General features: G+C 42.7%; 1 protein-coding gene across 1 annotated transcript in view; it reads left to right on the top strand.

The window, feature by feature from the left end:
- The window catches only part of UST (uronyl 2-sulfotransferase), a 176138-nt gene that overhangs the window by 94077 nt on the left and 65479 nt on the right, over positions 1-16582 (top strand). Inside the window, exon 5 of the mRNA XM_068402706.1 lies at positions 13649-13802. Within this exon, the coding sequence (XP_068258807.1) occupies positions 13649-13802 (154 nt within the window). The remainder of the gene's footprint in view (positions 1-13648; positions 13803-16582) is intronic.

Raw genomic sequence — 16582 nt, 5'->3', positions numbered from 1 at the left:
GTTGCTGGGAAAAGTATCTGAAATGTTAATCAGAAGCAAATATTAAAGAATGTCTCTACTCTAAGGAGGTAAAGATTTATATGCTGATACATTTGCTGAGATTGCAGGTGTTATTGGTAGATCCAAGCAGTACGGTATTAGAGTGCAGAAGCTGTGAAGAACTGGAATAACCTGCAGAGAGACAAAAGCTATTTCAGGATAGCTGCAGGTTGTTTGCTGTGCAGCTTGTCATCTGTTTATTTAGCCTGAGAAAAAATGAAGCAGGAAGAAGCTTCAAGTTCGCGGAAAAGCCCCGCTTGACCTCCTAGTGATCTTCTGCTGAATTAAGTAACTATAACAGTCTTTGGGCAGCTACTCAAGATGCTTTGTCTGTGCTCCAAGTGTCACAGCTTTCAGAGAAGCAGAAAGAACATTTGCAGGAATGCACAGGGTGTGGTGAGGCCACAGTTTTGAGTCAGGATGAATCACGGATGAGGAGAATTGTGCAACTCCCGTTTTGGACGCTGGAAGGCAGCTTTCCTCCCTCCAACACCAAACTGTTATCTTCTGAGCATGCACTTACGGACCCCGATTCGGGCAGAGCAGGAAGCTTGGCTGCTCCATCTTGTCTTGGGGTAAATGAACATTACAGGGGAATATGTAAAAACCTGAAGACATGCCTCTGTCAGTGACTGGTAAGTGGCTTTTGCTTGTTTAAAGGCTGGCTGATTAGGTCAGGGTAAAGTCATAGGAGGGAGAAGCATTAAAAAGACCACCCAGAGAGAGAAACAGGCTTTTTCATGTCTCACTGGAGCCATGAATTCTTTACTTTCTTGCGGTAGTTATGGGCCACTAGGGAATGATCTCCTTTAAAATTTCCTATGATGTGGTAAGAAGATAATGCGTGAACTCAATTTAATCTTACATTTTAATTAGCCCTTATAATTCAGTTCAGTATATCTTGTTTGTTCGAAGGCAGGATGAATTATCACCCAGAATTAGTATGTGAGGACTCATCCTTTCTGCGCTGCCGGGCTGCTGCCCTCTTCTTCCTTTCAGCTACAGTTTAATATCTGCAACGTGTATTTAGCATGTGTGTGCATGTGCTCGAGGGGAGGGGACAACACTTTCCTTTTAGCATAATTTTATAAGGAACTAAGGCTCATACAGCAGTTCCAGCTGTTCTGCTTGTCTTTCCAGTTTCCCCCCTGTCCTGGTTTGGCCTAAACCAGGCCGATTTTCCTTTCAGTGATTTTTACTTTCAGCTAAGTCTCCTCTAAGTAACTGCACTTTCTGAAACTAACTGCATGTTTTTGCAGACAGTGTCTGCTTCCAGGACTGATAACGCTCGAAGTTTGTAGTTATCACTGAGGCACCGGTAGGGATGTTGTGCAGAAAGGCTCTTGCTGTACTTGTTCTTGAGAGAAACCAAGGTCACTGCTGAATTCCTCACTGCTTACGAGTGAAGAGCCGAAGGGGGGTCGCAGCTGCAGAGGGGAGCAGACAGGGCAGGTGACCCAAAATTGACCAGCGAGGGTATTCCATCCCATACACGTCATTCTCAGTATAAAGCGGGGGGATCACGAGGGTCTCGCTCTCTTTCTGCTATGGCCGGTGTCCAAGGAGGACTCCGTCTGTTTTCCTGCTGCCCCCGATCCCGATCCGTGCATCCCTGAATCCAGCTCTCAACTGTCGCTAGGCCCAGCCTGGGCCTTCCCGGAGCCTGCCCTGCAGTGCCGGTGGTGACGTAGCTGACTTCAGGGGAGCTCAGTCTTGGTTTTGTATATATATTTGTATATATTTGATTATTTCTATTATCGTTATTATACTCTTTTTCATTATTATAGTTTATTAAAACTGTTTTAACTTTCCAACCCAGAAGTCTCTCTCCCTTTTCCCTTTCCCTTTCCCTCTGGGGGGAGGGGGGTGGGGATAACAGAGAGCATCTCTCGCAGGTTTAATAGCTGGCCCAGCTTTAAACCGTGACACCCCCGTGCCTAGTTCCTAAATAATTTCCGAACCTGTTGGCCAGTTTCAAACCAAATTTGGAAGGCCAGTAGAAGACTGAGACAACCACGCTGCTGCAGGTACCTCCGCTGAAGGGAAAGCCAAGCAAAACAGAGCTGCTGGACCTTCTGCTGGGTCACAGCCAGCAGCCACCTCCCTGTGCCCTGCTTGGATGCCAGCCCCAGGTCCGTGTGTCCCTCTTGTTTGGTACACGAGGGGTGTGAGGGGACAGGTTTTGGGGAGGAGAGAAAGATCTCTTGGGTCTTCTGCTTGGGAAGGTACTTGCCTTTAGTCTCTGGAATCAACACAAGAAATATTCTGTTATTCATTAGCAGAGTTAATTTGTAAAGTTCTTGTTTTTCTTGAAAAAGTCTTTTTTGGTAGACAATCTGTATCAGCATTGCTGATATTTTTTTATATTACTTTTTTAAATAGACACAATGGCCAATACTAATAAAATCGAGTAAATCAGGCTGCTGTAGTGGCAGACAGTGTCACGTGCAGCAGTGCTGATCAGTTTGGACACTTTCCTTCAACTCTGACCTGAATTCTGAATTACCACTAGCAGTAAATCACATGCTGTATGAAGACAGAGGTACACAAAGAGAGATTCAATCTAGATAAGCCCAAAACTAAACTTAGTTTCTGAATATTGTTCAGGTTTTTTGTTATTCATCAGTTTCATGTTTTTTCTCATGCAGAAGCAGCTCTAGAAATTGCAGTTGAACAGAGCACTTTGACATTACAGCATTCCCTGTTCTTGGGCTCTGTAAAATGTGTCCATAGCCAACAAACAAAAAGGAAGTAAATCTTGAAGAATTAACTTGACTACATGTCATGTGAATAAGCTGCATGTTTGAAAGCAGGAGCACCCTCTGTGCAGACAGTGTGGTGTTTGAAAGCCTTGCATGTTAGCTTGTTGATCATTTGTAAGGGTTGGATGATATGTTTACAGTTTTTCATGGCAAATATCTTTGCCATGACATAACCTGTGTATGTGTCTTTGGTCCATTGATTTGGAAACAGAATTTCACTTTTAAATTTATTTATAGACTGGTAAGAGGTTGGTAAAACCAGGGTGATTCTTTGATGCTGTTTTCATTGACTTAAAACAGAATCATGAGATATTTGTCACAACACTCAGATTTATTAATAAGTTGAGGATTCTTGTTTATTCCTTTCTCTGGAACAAGAAATACCACACCGAGTGTAAATGTTTTGCAGAACATGCCTATTATGTGTTTTAACCATGCTCCACTAGCTTTTGAAAATAGTGTGCTGGGCAAATGCACAGAGCTGGCGTAACAAGATGTTACACGACCCTTTGAATGCAACCTCATGTGTACTTTGTATGAACGGCAGTCGTTCAGTCAGCTCACACTGGTTCTGTACAGCTCAGCTGTAGGAGGAATTGGGCTCTTTGAATGCCTCCTTAAATCAACATCTTGAAACAATGATTGCAGCCCAAGATTATGTACTAAAGTAGTTCCATGTCGTGGATTTCTTTCTCCTTTAAAAAAAAAAAAAAAACATACACACCTAGGAAATGTCATTAAACATATGGTAACAAAAAAATTAATACCCTGTGGGTAAGCTCTTAAAAGTAGGGAAATGTCAGCTAAACTTACGTGCACGGTCTTAACACTGTGTCCTTATGTGTGTTCATTATAATCTATACTTTTTGCTAACACGTCGTGAAACACTTTCTACCGCCATGTGAGGTCTGCCTTGTAAAGTACACACTTCATGAATGGCCACATGGTGCTGTAATCCTTCCTACATCTTTTTTCCTTTTTTATACTACATTTTTTTAATGATGTGTGTGTGTAATGATGTTTTTTAATTGTGACTTGGTGGAAGGCTAAGCACAAATCTAACGTACAGTTTGACCTTTGCATGGTCTAAGGGGTTTCTTTGTGTTTATTTTTTTAAAAAACATTGCTCTATGGTGAGTTTTTCCACAGATTTTAAGATGATCTGATTTAAAATTTAGTTTCCTAGATTTCCCATGTTCTTCGCATAATAGACTTTTTAGCTTTCATTCAGCTGGTAATATGATATTCTCAGAATGGAGATGGTTGCTCGAAATTTAGTTACTGAAGGTGGGATCAGACACCTAAATTATCCTTTTTTTCCTGTTGTTTGGTTTCCGTGCTCACATTCATGCTGTAGGTTATATTACCAGTTTGGGAGTAACTTAATTGAAGAAAGATGTTGATGACTCCAGAAGAGTCCAAAAGAGAATAAAGAGAATGATCAGAGACATAAAAAATTGACCCATGAGAAAAGATTGAAAGGGCAGATAAAGAAAAAAAAATAGAGAAAACTGGGAAAGAGGGGACTGTGGTAACACTTTTGAATTTTATGTTTAAAAAGTTCTGTAGAGGTAAAGGGACTGTACAGTTCTCTGAGTAATGATAGCAGAAATGGTGGTCTTAAATTGCATCGACAGAGTTCTAGATCAGACATTTAGGCAAGATCAGCTATGTAATTGCCACTACCAGATCTTGAGGATTTTGGATCTGGTGTCAGACATTTAGGAAAAGGCTTGAACAGCAAAGACAGCAAAGCAACAGAATTTAAGTCCTACCTGATCCTGCCTTCAGGCAAAAAGATGGATTGTGGCAGTCCCAAGTAATTTCTAGTCTTTCTTACCCTTGTGTAATGCATGATGCAGACTATTTAGGTTTGAACCTAAAACCTTCATCTTTCAGAAAGGAAATTTAAGTCTTGATTCAAAATCACTGGTAATGGAGAATCTGCTGCCCGTGGTAAATTCTTCTGATACTGAATTGTTCTCTCGGATTGTAAATTGTGAGTTATTTTTCCTCTTAATTTTTCTAAGAAATCCAACTGACTCCTTTTCCTTGGATCTCAGAGTACATTTGCTCACTATGTAAAGACCCCTTTTATCAAATTTTTCCCCTATGTAAGCTTTCATGTGTAATTTCTTGCACACCATTGTGCAGTTACCTCTCAGCCTTCTCTGTAATTTTTTCCCATCTCATTTTCTTTTCAAGCTGAAGGTTTTCAGTTTTTTGACATTTTTTCTATTGCAAGACTTTTTTTTTCCATCCTTCTTGTGACTCTGCAGTGAACTTTGTGCATGCTTCACTTAAAATGGACTCTGTCAGTGGTCACATCTGTGCTGTGCCAGGACTTTGCTCCTCTCTGCTCCTGCTTCTCAGGAAAAGGGAAACTAGGATTATTCTGGCCTCTAAGGTCTCACACGCTGCTGATAATCTGTGGAGGCATGCACGTCCGTGTCAGAACTGCTCCTTCCCTGTGAATGTCCTCTGCTTCTGGTTCTGGATGCTTTGGGTTTTATTTGCCATACTACAGTGCATGATGTTTGCTTATGTCTTGCTTGCCCTGTGGCTCAAGTGGCTCTTTATCAGCAGACCACTCCCTTCATTATTCTTTCCTTTTGCAACTTTGTTATCTGAAGGTGTTATCAGTAGTTTTGCACTTCTCTTCTGCATCACAGATTATCATGTTGAACTGTGTAGATTCAAAGCCTCAAGCATGATGATATCCACAGCTCCCTCTGTTTCATGGTGGTTACATAGGATTTCACATCTGGGACAGGGCAGCAATGTTTTCAGTTTCAGCTACCTTGATTTTTATATTCTATACATTGTATACACGATATATACTGCCAAGTTACAGTTATTTTTTTATTATATCCAATTTACCGTATTTCAGTTTCCATATGGATATTCCTAGCATTATCTTGAGTAGCTCTCTGCGACAGCCATTTCCACAGAACAGCTGGAATCACCCATGACACTCTTGATAAACTTACTCATACGAGAAGTTGAACGTGCAGTACCAAGTGCACTGCAACATCCTTTGTGTTATAACCTTCCTAAGAAGTCAAGCCCCGAGATTTTACGTGAACATAAGTACCTCTGCCAAATCTGCAATCTCATCCAATTTTAAAGGTGTATCTTTTCTACACACCACATTTGTTGATTTAATACTTTCCAAAGAGCTGTATCAGCTGTTCTACTATTTGCTGGAAATCTGTTGTAATAAATTGTAATTAGTTTTTCTGTTCCTCTGTGTAATGTACAACATTTGCATCTCTGAATTATAAGGAAGTGTTAATTAGCAGTCCAGAGAGATCCTGAGCCAGACCTTTGAAAAGGCTTGAATACAAAGTATCTTGGAATTAAGTGATTTTAAATAATGCAGAGTTTGACTATAGCTGACTTAGTGTTTTGTGGAGTATTCGTGTTTTCTCTCGTACTTGTTTCCAGACGTAACTTTGCATTACATGAAGGAAAACACAATTAGTATTTCCTTCTCAAGTGTTGCCTTTACTTGAGTTGGGGATCCTACGCAGACCCACACAGGATTTGTATCAGTGTTGGTGCTGTTCATTATGAATTTATATATTAAACTACTTTGATACCCTCAGCATAATGAAGGGCATAGGAAAAAAACTCATTCTTTAGCATGTATGAATGTAGAAGACTAAGAGAAATACAACATAAAATATTCTGGGAGATTTACAGGTTAGCGAAACAGAGAAGAAACATTCGGAGAGCTTTAAACTAGATTCGAGGGGGATGGGGTAGTAGCTGGGCTTGCACCACTGGGGCAACGCTCTAGTGTTGAGGTAGACCAGGAGGCCCCCCATCCCCCTGGGGTGAAATCAGTGTGCCCAGCTCGCTCCCTGAAATGCCTGTACACCAATGCGCGCAGCATGGGGAATAAACAGGAGGAGTTGGCAATCCGTGTTCGGTCGGGGGGTTATGATCTAGTGGCAATCACAGAGACTTGGTGGGACGCCTCGCATGACTGGAATGTGGTCATGGATGGCTATGTCCTGTTCAGGAAAGACAGGCCACTAAGGAGAGGTGGTGGAGTTGCTCTTTATGTGAGTGAACAGCTAGAATGTATTGAGTTCTGTCCAGGGGCGGATCAGGAGCGAGTTGAGAGTTTGTGGGTGCGAATTAAGGGGCAGGCTGGCAGGGGTGATACTGTTGTGGGTGTCTATTACAGGCCACCGGATCAGGATGAGGAGGGTGATGAGGCCTTCTACAGGCAGCTGAGAGCAGTCTCGCAATTACAGGGCCTGGTTGTCGTGGGGGATTTCAACTACCCTGATATTTGCTGGGAGGCCTACTCAGCCAGCCATCCTCAGTCCAGGAGGTTCCTCCAGTGCGTTGATGATAACTTTCTGATGCAAATGGTGGATGAGCCAACTAGGAGAGGAGCGCTGCTGGATCTGATCCTCACTAACAAGGAGGGTCTGGTTGAAGAGGTGAAGGTTGAGGGCAGCCTTGGTTGTAGTGACCATGAGATGGTAGAGTTCAGGATCTCATGTGGCAAGAACAGAATAGCTAGCAGAATCGCAACCCTGGACTTCAGGAGGGTCAACTTTGGCCTTTTCAAGCAATTGCTAGGGGAAATCCCATGGGACAGGGTACTAGAAGGTAAGGGGGCCCAAGATAGTTGGTTAGCATTCAAGGACTGCTTCTTCGAGCTCAAGATCAGAGCATCCCAACAAGTAGAAAGTCAAGGAAGGGTAGCAGGAGACCTGCATGGTTAAACAGGGAACTGCTGGGCAAACTCAAGTGGAAAAAGAGGGTGTACAGATCATGGAAGGAGGGGCTGGCCACTTGGGAGGAATATAAGTCTGTTGTCAGAGGATGTAGGGAGGCAACTAGGAAAGCTAAGGCCTCCTTGGAATTAAACCTTGCAAGAGAGGTCAAGGACAACAGAAAGGGCTTCTTCAAATACATTGCAGGTAAAACCAACACTAGAGGCAATGTAGGCCCACTGATGAATGAGGTGGGGGCCCTGGAGACAGAGGATAAAAAGAAGGCGGAGTTACTGAATGCCTTCTTTGCCTCTGTCTATACTGTTGGAGGCTGTCCTGAGGAGCCCCGGACCCCTGCGGCCCCAGAAGAAGTCAGGATAGAGGAGGAATCTGTCTTGGTAGATGAGGGCTGGGTCAGGGACCAATTAAGCAATCTGGACGTCCATAAATCCATGGGCCCTGATGGGATGCACCCGCGGGTGGTGAGGGAGCTGGCGGAAGTCATTGCTAGGCCACTCTCCATCATCTTTGCTAAGTCGTGGGCAACGGGAGAGGTGCCTGAGGACTGGAGGAAAGCGAATGTCACTCCAGTCTTCAAAAAGGGCAAGAAGGAGGACCCGGGTAACTATAGACCGGTCAGCCTCACCTCCATCCCCGGAAAGGTGATGGAACAACTTGTGCTTGGTGCTGTCTCTAGGCACATCAAGCATAGGGGGATCATTAGGGGCACTCAACATGGCTTCACCAAGGGGAAGTCATGCTTAACCAACTTGATAGCCTTTTATGAGGACGTAACCCGGTGGATAGATGGTGGTAAAGCTGTGGATGTGGTCTATCTCGATTTCAGTAAAGCGTTTGACACGGTCTCCCACAGCATCCTCACAGCTAAACTGAGGAAGTGTGGTCTGGATGATCGGGTAGTGAGGTGGATTGTGAACTGGCTGAAGGAAAGAAGCCAGAGAGTGGTGGTCAATGGGACAGAGTCCAGCTGGAGGCCTGTGTCTAGCGGAGTCCCTCAAGGGTCGGTACTGGGACCAGTACTATTCAATATATTCATTAATGACTTGGATGAGGGAATAGAGTGCACTGTCAGCAAGTTCGCTGATGACACAAAACTGGGAGGAGTGGCTGACACACCGGAAGGCTGCGCAGCCATTCAGAGAGACCTGGACAGGCTGGAGAGTTGGGCAGGGAGAAATTTAATGAAATATAACAAGGGCAAGTGTAGAGTCCTGCATCTGGGCAAGAACAACCCCATGTACCAGTACAAGTTGGGGGCAGACCTGTTGGAGAGCAGCGTAGGGGAAAGGGACCTGGGGGTCCTAGTGGACAGCAGGATGACCATGAGCCAGCAGTGTGCCCTTGTGGCCAAGAAGGCCAATGGCATCCTGGGGTGTATTAGAAGGGGTGTGGTTAGCAGGTCGAGAGAGGTTCTCCTCCCCCTCTACTCTGCCCTGGTGAGGCCGCATCTGGAATATTGTGTCCAGTTCTGGGCCCCTCAGTTCAAGAAGGACAGGGAACTGCTGGAGAGAGTCCAGCGCAGAGCCACGAAGATGATTAAGGGAGTGGAACATCTCCCTTATGAGGAGAGGCTGAGGGAGCTGGGTCTCTTTAGCTTAGAGAAGAGGAGACTGAGGGGTGACCTCATTAATGTTTATAAATATGTAAAGGGCAAGTGTCATGAGGATGGAGCCAGGCTCTTTTCAGTGACATCCCTTGACAGGACAAGGGGCAATGGGTGCAAGCTGGAACACAGGAGGTTCCACATAAATATGAGGAAAAACTTCTTTACGGTGAGGGTGACCGAACACTGGAACAGGCTGCCCAGGGAGGTTGTGGAGTCTCCTTCTCTGGAGACATTCAAAACCCGCCTGGATGCGTTCCTGTGTGATATGGTCTAGGCAATCCTGCTCCGGCAGGGGGATTGGACTAGATGATCTTTCGAGGTCCCTTCCAATCCCTAACATTCTGTGATTCTGTGATTCTGTGAAATATAAGGCTTTACGGTGTAATCTTTTAGCCATTTGCTGGTCTGATACTAAGCAATTCCCAGAGGTCTCGGGTGTGATTTTTACGATGACAGTACCCAGACACATCACTTCAGAAGCTGAAATGTCTACTATTGAAATCACAGCTCCAGAAAGGGTAGTTAATGAGTGGAGTGTTGCCAGTTTGCACTATTTTACTGTTAACCTTGAACCACTGGGCATTTTGGATCCCCACACACACCTCCCATTCAAGGCCAGGCCAGCCAAGGATGCAGTTTTGAAACTAAAAGATTTATCTCAACTCATGTTCCTTTTTCCCCCTCCTAATGCAAAGAAAAGCTTGAAAACATGACCACAGTGTAGGATGAAGGCACGAAAGCTGGAAGCAAGGCACTACAGACAAAAGCAAGAAGATAAACTTGATTTTGGAGGCTGGCAATACCATGTAGTCCCAGGCAGGCAGTGCCTCAGCCCGCTGCTCTGGGAATCTTTGCAGCTTGTCCTTGAGGAGGGTCATTGGAGCATCCCAGAGGTGCCTGGTGTCTTGTGTGCAGAATAGGGTTGCTTTGCCACAAGCACATGCTAATACAAGATGCTATAATAACTTTTCATTTCAAGATACCTTTTTCAGAAGATAAATTTTGATGTAACTGCATCTTATTTAAGTCCTAAAGTGGTTAAAGTTGTACGTTAGTGCTTTTACGTGACCTCCCTGTGAAGCTGTGCTGCAGAGTGGGTAATGGAGCTGTAACATAATTGGTGAGTAAACCTTGCTGGGCAGTTGTGCTCTCGGCATGTGATTCTCAGTTGTCTGAAGCTGTAAAAAGGAACTGTGGTTACTTTCTAGGAAGGACACAATATGCCTGTCCCTGTTAATATTAGGTGACTGTCAGTTCTTGTTTGCTTCCATTATATTGAATTTCTAGCAACCAACTCATTTGTTTAAGGGGAGATATTTTACATTAAAAGAGCAAGAGGTAGGCATAGTTCTTACAGAGAATAGGTCTTCTCTTTGAGAAGTGTGGTTTGCCTGCAGGGATGAGGAAGCCTGCTTCTGCTTGTGCAGAGAGTTTTGTGCTGAATGGAAATGCAGCAGCCTCCTGAAGTGAAGTGAAATGAAAACTAATAGGAGCTGAGATATATTCCGTTTTAAAGCCAAGCAAATCACTTTTGTTGAATTTTTTAAGTTCTTTTATCTTTTTTCAAACTCATAGGGGTTTTGAACAAAGATTTTGCTCACGTAAATAATAAAATTGGAATTCATCAGAGACGTTTTTCTAAGAGACAGCCTTGCAACATCTGGCATACTTCTCAGGCCTTTTTTTTCACGTTTATTAAAAAAGGGATGGGAGAGTATATTATTAATGAACCTACATATCATTGATTGAAGCTTGCAAATATTCTATTTATTTTGATGAGGACTCCCAAAAATATACCTGTCACAACAGAGCAGTTAAAACTAGTGGGATTTAATATTATACACTAAATAAATCAGGAGAAGTTATAAGGACAGGAAGAGCACCGCAAAGGATCAGTGTATACATTTTCAGTGCTCGGCTGGAGTGGTGGTGTCCTGGCCCACTCTACCCAGTTGCAGTGATGTGCTGGTGGGCATGAGAATGATCAGGTACCTTTATCATGCAGGATCCAATCTTGATCCCACTCAGAGAAGGTAAGCCTTCTGCTCAGGCCTAGAAAAACATGATTGTGTCTCTTTTTGAGTCCTTCACAATAGGTGTTTGAGTGTAAGTAAGGTGACATGATGTATAATGAGAGCACAACATGTTATTGTTAGCAAGAGCACTTTCATGTGAGTGTTAATTTGAAAAGTTTCACTCTGGAGAGAGGCATCTAAAAATATGCAGAACATCCTTGAACAAATGGAGAATTGATTTGTCCTTGCTTGAGGTGATTGACTTTTTAACCAGTAGGATTTATTATGCCATGCAAGTGCTGCTTAGCTTCCATAAGAGTCTCAGTACAGTCCATAGAAACAAATGGCTGGAATTTGAAGTATTATAAACAATGTTTTAAAAAAAAATGCAGATTTGAGTTAGAACCAGAACAGACTTAATTTTTCTAAAAATTCCCTGCTTGTTGCCTGGTGGAGCAACTGCAGCTGGGTGTATACCAGGCTGGTTACAGTGTGCAGGAAATCAGAAATTCGAGCTGTCCTGTGTTCTGGGGGGGGGCACAGTCTCCGTTTCAGAAATGAGAAGTTCCTCTGTAGCTCTTTGTGAAAGAGTGACCTCCCATCTCAGCTGTGCTCTCGGGACAGATGAGCTCGCATGTGCCTCTTCTCTCAGAGCTGTTGATACTGAATTTACAGTTCACGTGTTCGGGGACGTGACCTGACCAGCAAAAGGACTGGGCTCTGACACTTTGGTGGGTTGGTTATGCAATCCAACCCCTCCTTTTACTTCAGAAAAGACAATATGTGTTGAATATTTCTATCTAGACAACTAATAGCTGCCTGCTTTTGATTTTTCTCCCTTCTGAGGGGCATTTAGGCTTAGCGTCCTCTACAAAATCCAGGGCAGGATATCCCTGCTCCATTGCTTCTCTGAATCTTGTAATCTTTCTGTCTCTATCTTCAGACAACTTGCTGCTGTCATTGCTTCTTACTGTCTTCCCCTTTTCTTTGCTCTGCTCCACTCCCTTCTGTCTTTAGACTATTGCTGATCTGCATCAAGCAGCAGGAACATAATGTGTTCAGTAATTTAGATGCAACCTATTGTTACCAGCAATTTCACTTGAAAAATTTAGTTTTCAGGGCTACCAGCCATGGCATTCACCAGAAGCTTTCTATTTGAATAAACATTGTCCAAACTTTATGCCCTCATTGTCCTATGGTATTTGCAGGAATGCGTTTTTTTAATGTAGGTTTTATTTCTGTATAAAGACAAAAAGCAGCAAAGAGAAGCACAGAGAATAATTCAGGATACTGAAATGAGGATACTTCCTTTGCAGACCCGTGTCCAAATGGGCTATGCACTAATCAGGAAGCAAGGAGCATCTGCCACCTTAATTGGATTGTTTTGAAGTTTTATGCTGTCTCTGCAATTTCAAATTATGGCAGTGATCCTGCAACATTGAGTTCAATGAAATCACTGATATGTCAATGTTTTAACACTGTGAAAATACAGTATAATCACAGAACTTCTCAAGCTCCCTCTTCCTCCTTTCCTCCTTCTGTATCCCACCTATGAAACTGAAGATGTTTGTCAGAAACTACCAGGAGGAGGCATACAAGAGGGTAAAGTCGAGCTGATGAGGTTGCTCTGGTTTATCTTCTCATCTCTAAATTGCAGGTACCTGTGCTGCGTTTTGCTTTTGTGCAGAGCCTGGTCACAGCTGATTTTACCCTTTCCTTTTCCGTGGACTTGCATGTACTTGAAATTGATTCTTAATTTCTTTTTTTAAGCAGGAATTTTCATATTGACTTTTTTAAAAAAAATCTTCTAGAAGTGCAGTACAAGGATAAGGCATTGTATAACCACGAAATAACCTCAAATCCAGCTGGTGGTGCAGGCTGGGGGTGAGGGGAGGAAGATTTGCACAAGTTCCAGCAAATATAAAGATGGAAATACCATGCATATCTGTCAGTTCATCCAAAGGAAGCCTTTTGAAATAAGCTTGAATTTTGCAAAATCCTTTGCACCTTAGTACACTTACTGTACAGGTGAAGGCGATACAAGGCTGCCTTATGGCAGTTAGTGTTAGACGGTGCCTGCTCTGACATGATTTCCCACATGGGGAATGTGTTGAGAAGAAGAAATGCTCATTCTTGGATTCAGCTGCAGAAGGTTCTTCATCTAAAAACGGCAAGGAGAAAACTCAAGAAGCAAAACTATTGACACAGTGGAAAAAATGGTCTTAAACGAAAATGTTTGTAGTACACATGTAGCTTAATGTGATATCGTATGTACTGTTCATCCTAAAGAGATTTTACATGCTTTTACAAAGTTTTGGTAACTAGTTGTAAGCTTCTCAGTTTCACTCCTAACCTTGCAGAAGCTCTGAACTTCTGTAGAAAGTAATCTGAAAACATGCAGATGAAAGATGGATACATGTGCCTGTGTGGAACCTTCTGATGAGATTCACCCATTTTTCTTTCCACCAGGTTTGGAGGAGACCAGCCAGTGTACATCAATATTATTAGAGATCCTGTCAATCGATTTTTATCCAATTATTTTTTTCGACGTTTCGGAGACTGGAGAGGAGAACAGAATCACATGATCCGTACCCCCAGCATGAGGCAGGAGGAAAGATACCTGGTATGTTTAAATAAAAGGTTCTGATTGCCCATTTCCCAGCATCCTTACATACTGCTATATTCAAACTGGATGCTTGAAAAGTGGGAGTCTGAGGCTGCTTCTTTCCTTCGTCTTTGTCTTACCTGGTCCTTAGTTTGGTCAGCTTTAGTACGTAGAGTGTTGCTGATGAATTCAGTGATCCAGTTTGATCTTGTATAAGCTGACAGCAAGTCCCAGGTTGCCGCCATTGTATTACAGTCCTTTCACTGAGTTGGATTTGTACTATATAGTGGGTAGGTATAATAATTCTGCCTATATTTATCACTGCAAATATTCAAACAGATTTTTAGATTGAAACTATGTCTGTAACTGTGCAGCCTCAGAGGAAAATTGGGAAATGGAGCAATTCAGTGAGCCCAAGCCTCTAATGTTCTTGCTGTTAAGTTGTGCATAGTGTTCTTTATACCGGAGCTCTGATCTCAGTTCTTGGTTTGGTTTTGTTGCCTCTTTTGGATAAAGAAGGTGGCAATAATGCTAGATAAGCTGTTGATAATAAGTTTTAAGTTTGTGCAACTGCTGAACTGTCATAACGCCTGTCAGCTTTTGTCACAGAGCAAGGTCCTGTGGCAGTAGGTGTTCTACAAATGCTGAATGAGAAACACAGAAGCTAGGGAGGTGGTCGGTTTGTTTGATACTGACCTCTTTGCATGCACACCAACACATACCTAAGAAGAAAAAATGATGGAATTAATTCTTACTTTCTATAATGGAGATCCAGTTTGATTGGACTGCCTTCAGCCACACTTGAACCTGCAGCGGGTTCAGTGACACAGTGGTGACAAGACAGTTTGATGGACTGCTATGAGATGTTGCAGGCCAGACATAACGTCAAAACAAGAGAGGGCTGTGGCTTTTGGAGAACAAAGAGAGAGGATGTCTTAATGATGTTTTGGAGGGGCAGTAGAGTACAAGATGTGGTGTGGATGAGCCGTAGCGAACACAGCTCTAAACGACTGCCCCACAACACATTTCAGCCCTAGCTGAGGTCAGGTGGATCCAAGGAGGGCTGGGTTTTTTTCTCATATGACAGGGCTGTGTTGATTTATTTTGTACTTTACTACTGTAGTTTGTCATGCACAGCCCTTTGAAAAGATAAGCTTATAAATTATGAATAATTGAAGGGAGGGGGGTATCTGTAACTATGTATAGCCTTAAACTTTGGTGACATCTGCTATACAGATACAAACTCACTTCAATAATGTTGCAGAGGGTTTCTTATTTGCTGTATGTCTAAAGATACCGCAGAGGTCCCTCTGTCAGCTGAGCAGGTTCTGATGTCCTGGTGTGTGGAGTTGGAAGGCAGTTCCAACAGCTTTGCATGCTGTGTGCTCTGCGCGTGGATTTTTGTTTCCTCGACAGTGAATGGGACAGGGGGTTTGCAGAAATGAATACGGGCTGGGGTTTTTATTACATTATTGTTTTGTTAGCGCTGTTATGTTTTCCTTTTTGAAAATATTAAAAATGAGTGGATTCAGTCTGTACTTCACTCTGAGTGCCTTTACTTCTCATTTGAAGTGGAACGTGCAGTGATTGGCACCTCTCACAACTGACTGACTCTGTAACAGCTGGCATTAATTCAGTACCGCCTGTGCAGTTTAAGATGTGATATGTACAGCCAGTGAAATTTTACTTTAAGCAGAACCAAAATGAATAGATCTAGTTCTTTTTTTGTGTGTCGGTTTAAAAGCTAATAGAAGAAATCACCTTGCATTTTTGTTTGTGTTGGGATGTTCTTTAATAAATTAATTATTTATATGCACATACATATACGTACACATACACAGATCAGTACAAAAGCTATAATGAAAAGGAAATAAAAAGTGGCCATCTGACATCAGCAGTCATTTTTTTCAAAAGACGGCTTGTCAGTCTGAGGCACCATCAGCATCCTTTATAAAAACTGGTTTTGCTTTTTTGCTTTGATCTTCTCTGTTGGTAATTCAGTATTAAAATCCTGGAAACTTTTGGAATCTGTCCTCTGCCTCCTTGGCAGATTTTGGCTGTCACTTGCACTACTCTAAGAAGGCCCTTTCTCCTGTCACAGTAACATATAGGCCACCCACCAGTGAAATTCATTTTAACAAAAGCGACTCATTCCAAATGTTAAGCATTTTTAAGATTTTTGCTATCCAACCACATAATATATTGCATGACTGCGTTCTAATCGTTTCCTCAGTGGTGCAAGGAAATCTGCTGGCATGTATTTTCAAACTCAGGTAACGGATTTTGTGGAGTGGTAGCTTCAGAAGTCTGCGAAATCAATTGCCTGATCTAACTGTGCAGAAAGTAAGCAGCCAGTTTTACCTCTGAGCATAAGCCAGTGCGGCCCTTTCGCACAGGACCGATGGCTGGCCTGATTGCTGGCCTCACACCTTTTGCAATTCTTCCTAATATTTTTTTCTTTTTTTTTTTAATTGAAAACTCACCATAAAGCATTGCTTTTTTATAGGGGACTATTTGAAGGTTAAGCTTAGATTTAGCATATTAAATAGTTTCTATATTGATCATAGTATTAAACCCAAGTCATTTGCAATGATGTGTGCCTGATTGTGAGCAGATACGTGAAAGCGGGGGGCGAATACGAGAAGCTTTTACTTTTCTTCATCCATGATGCTTCAGATCAACAGCTAGGAAAGTACAAAACTGCTGATTGCTCCACAACATTGAGCTCATTGCTGAAGAGCTTGAGAAGCCTTGTGTTGACAGCAGTTATAGACTTACCAAATGGCCTGGAGAAGCTG

The sequence above is a fragment of the Nyctibius grandis genome, chromosome 1 (assembly GCF_013368605.1).
Source record: "Nyctibius grandis isolate bNycGra1 chromosome 1, bNycGra1.pri, whole genome shotgun sequence".
NCBI lineage: Eukaryota > Metazoa > Chordata > Aves > Nyctibiiformes > Nyctibiidae > Nyctibius > Nyctibius grandis.
The sequence above is the reverse complement of the archived record's forward strand: the minus strand, read 5'-3'. Positions and strand labels throughout refer to the sequence as shown.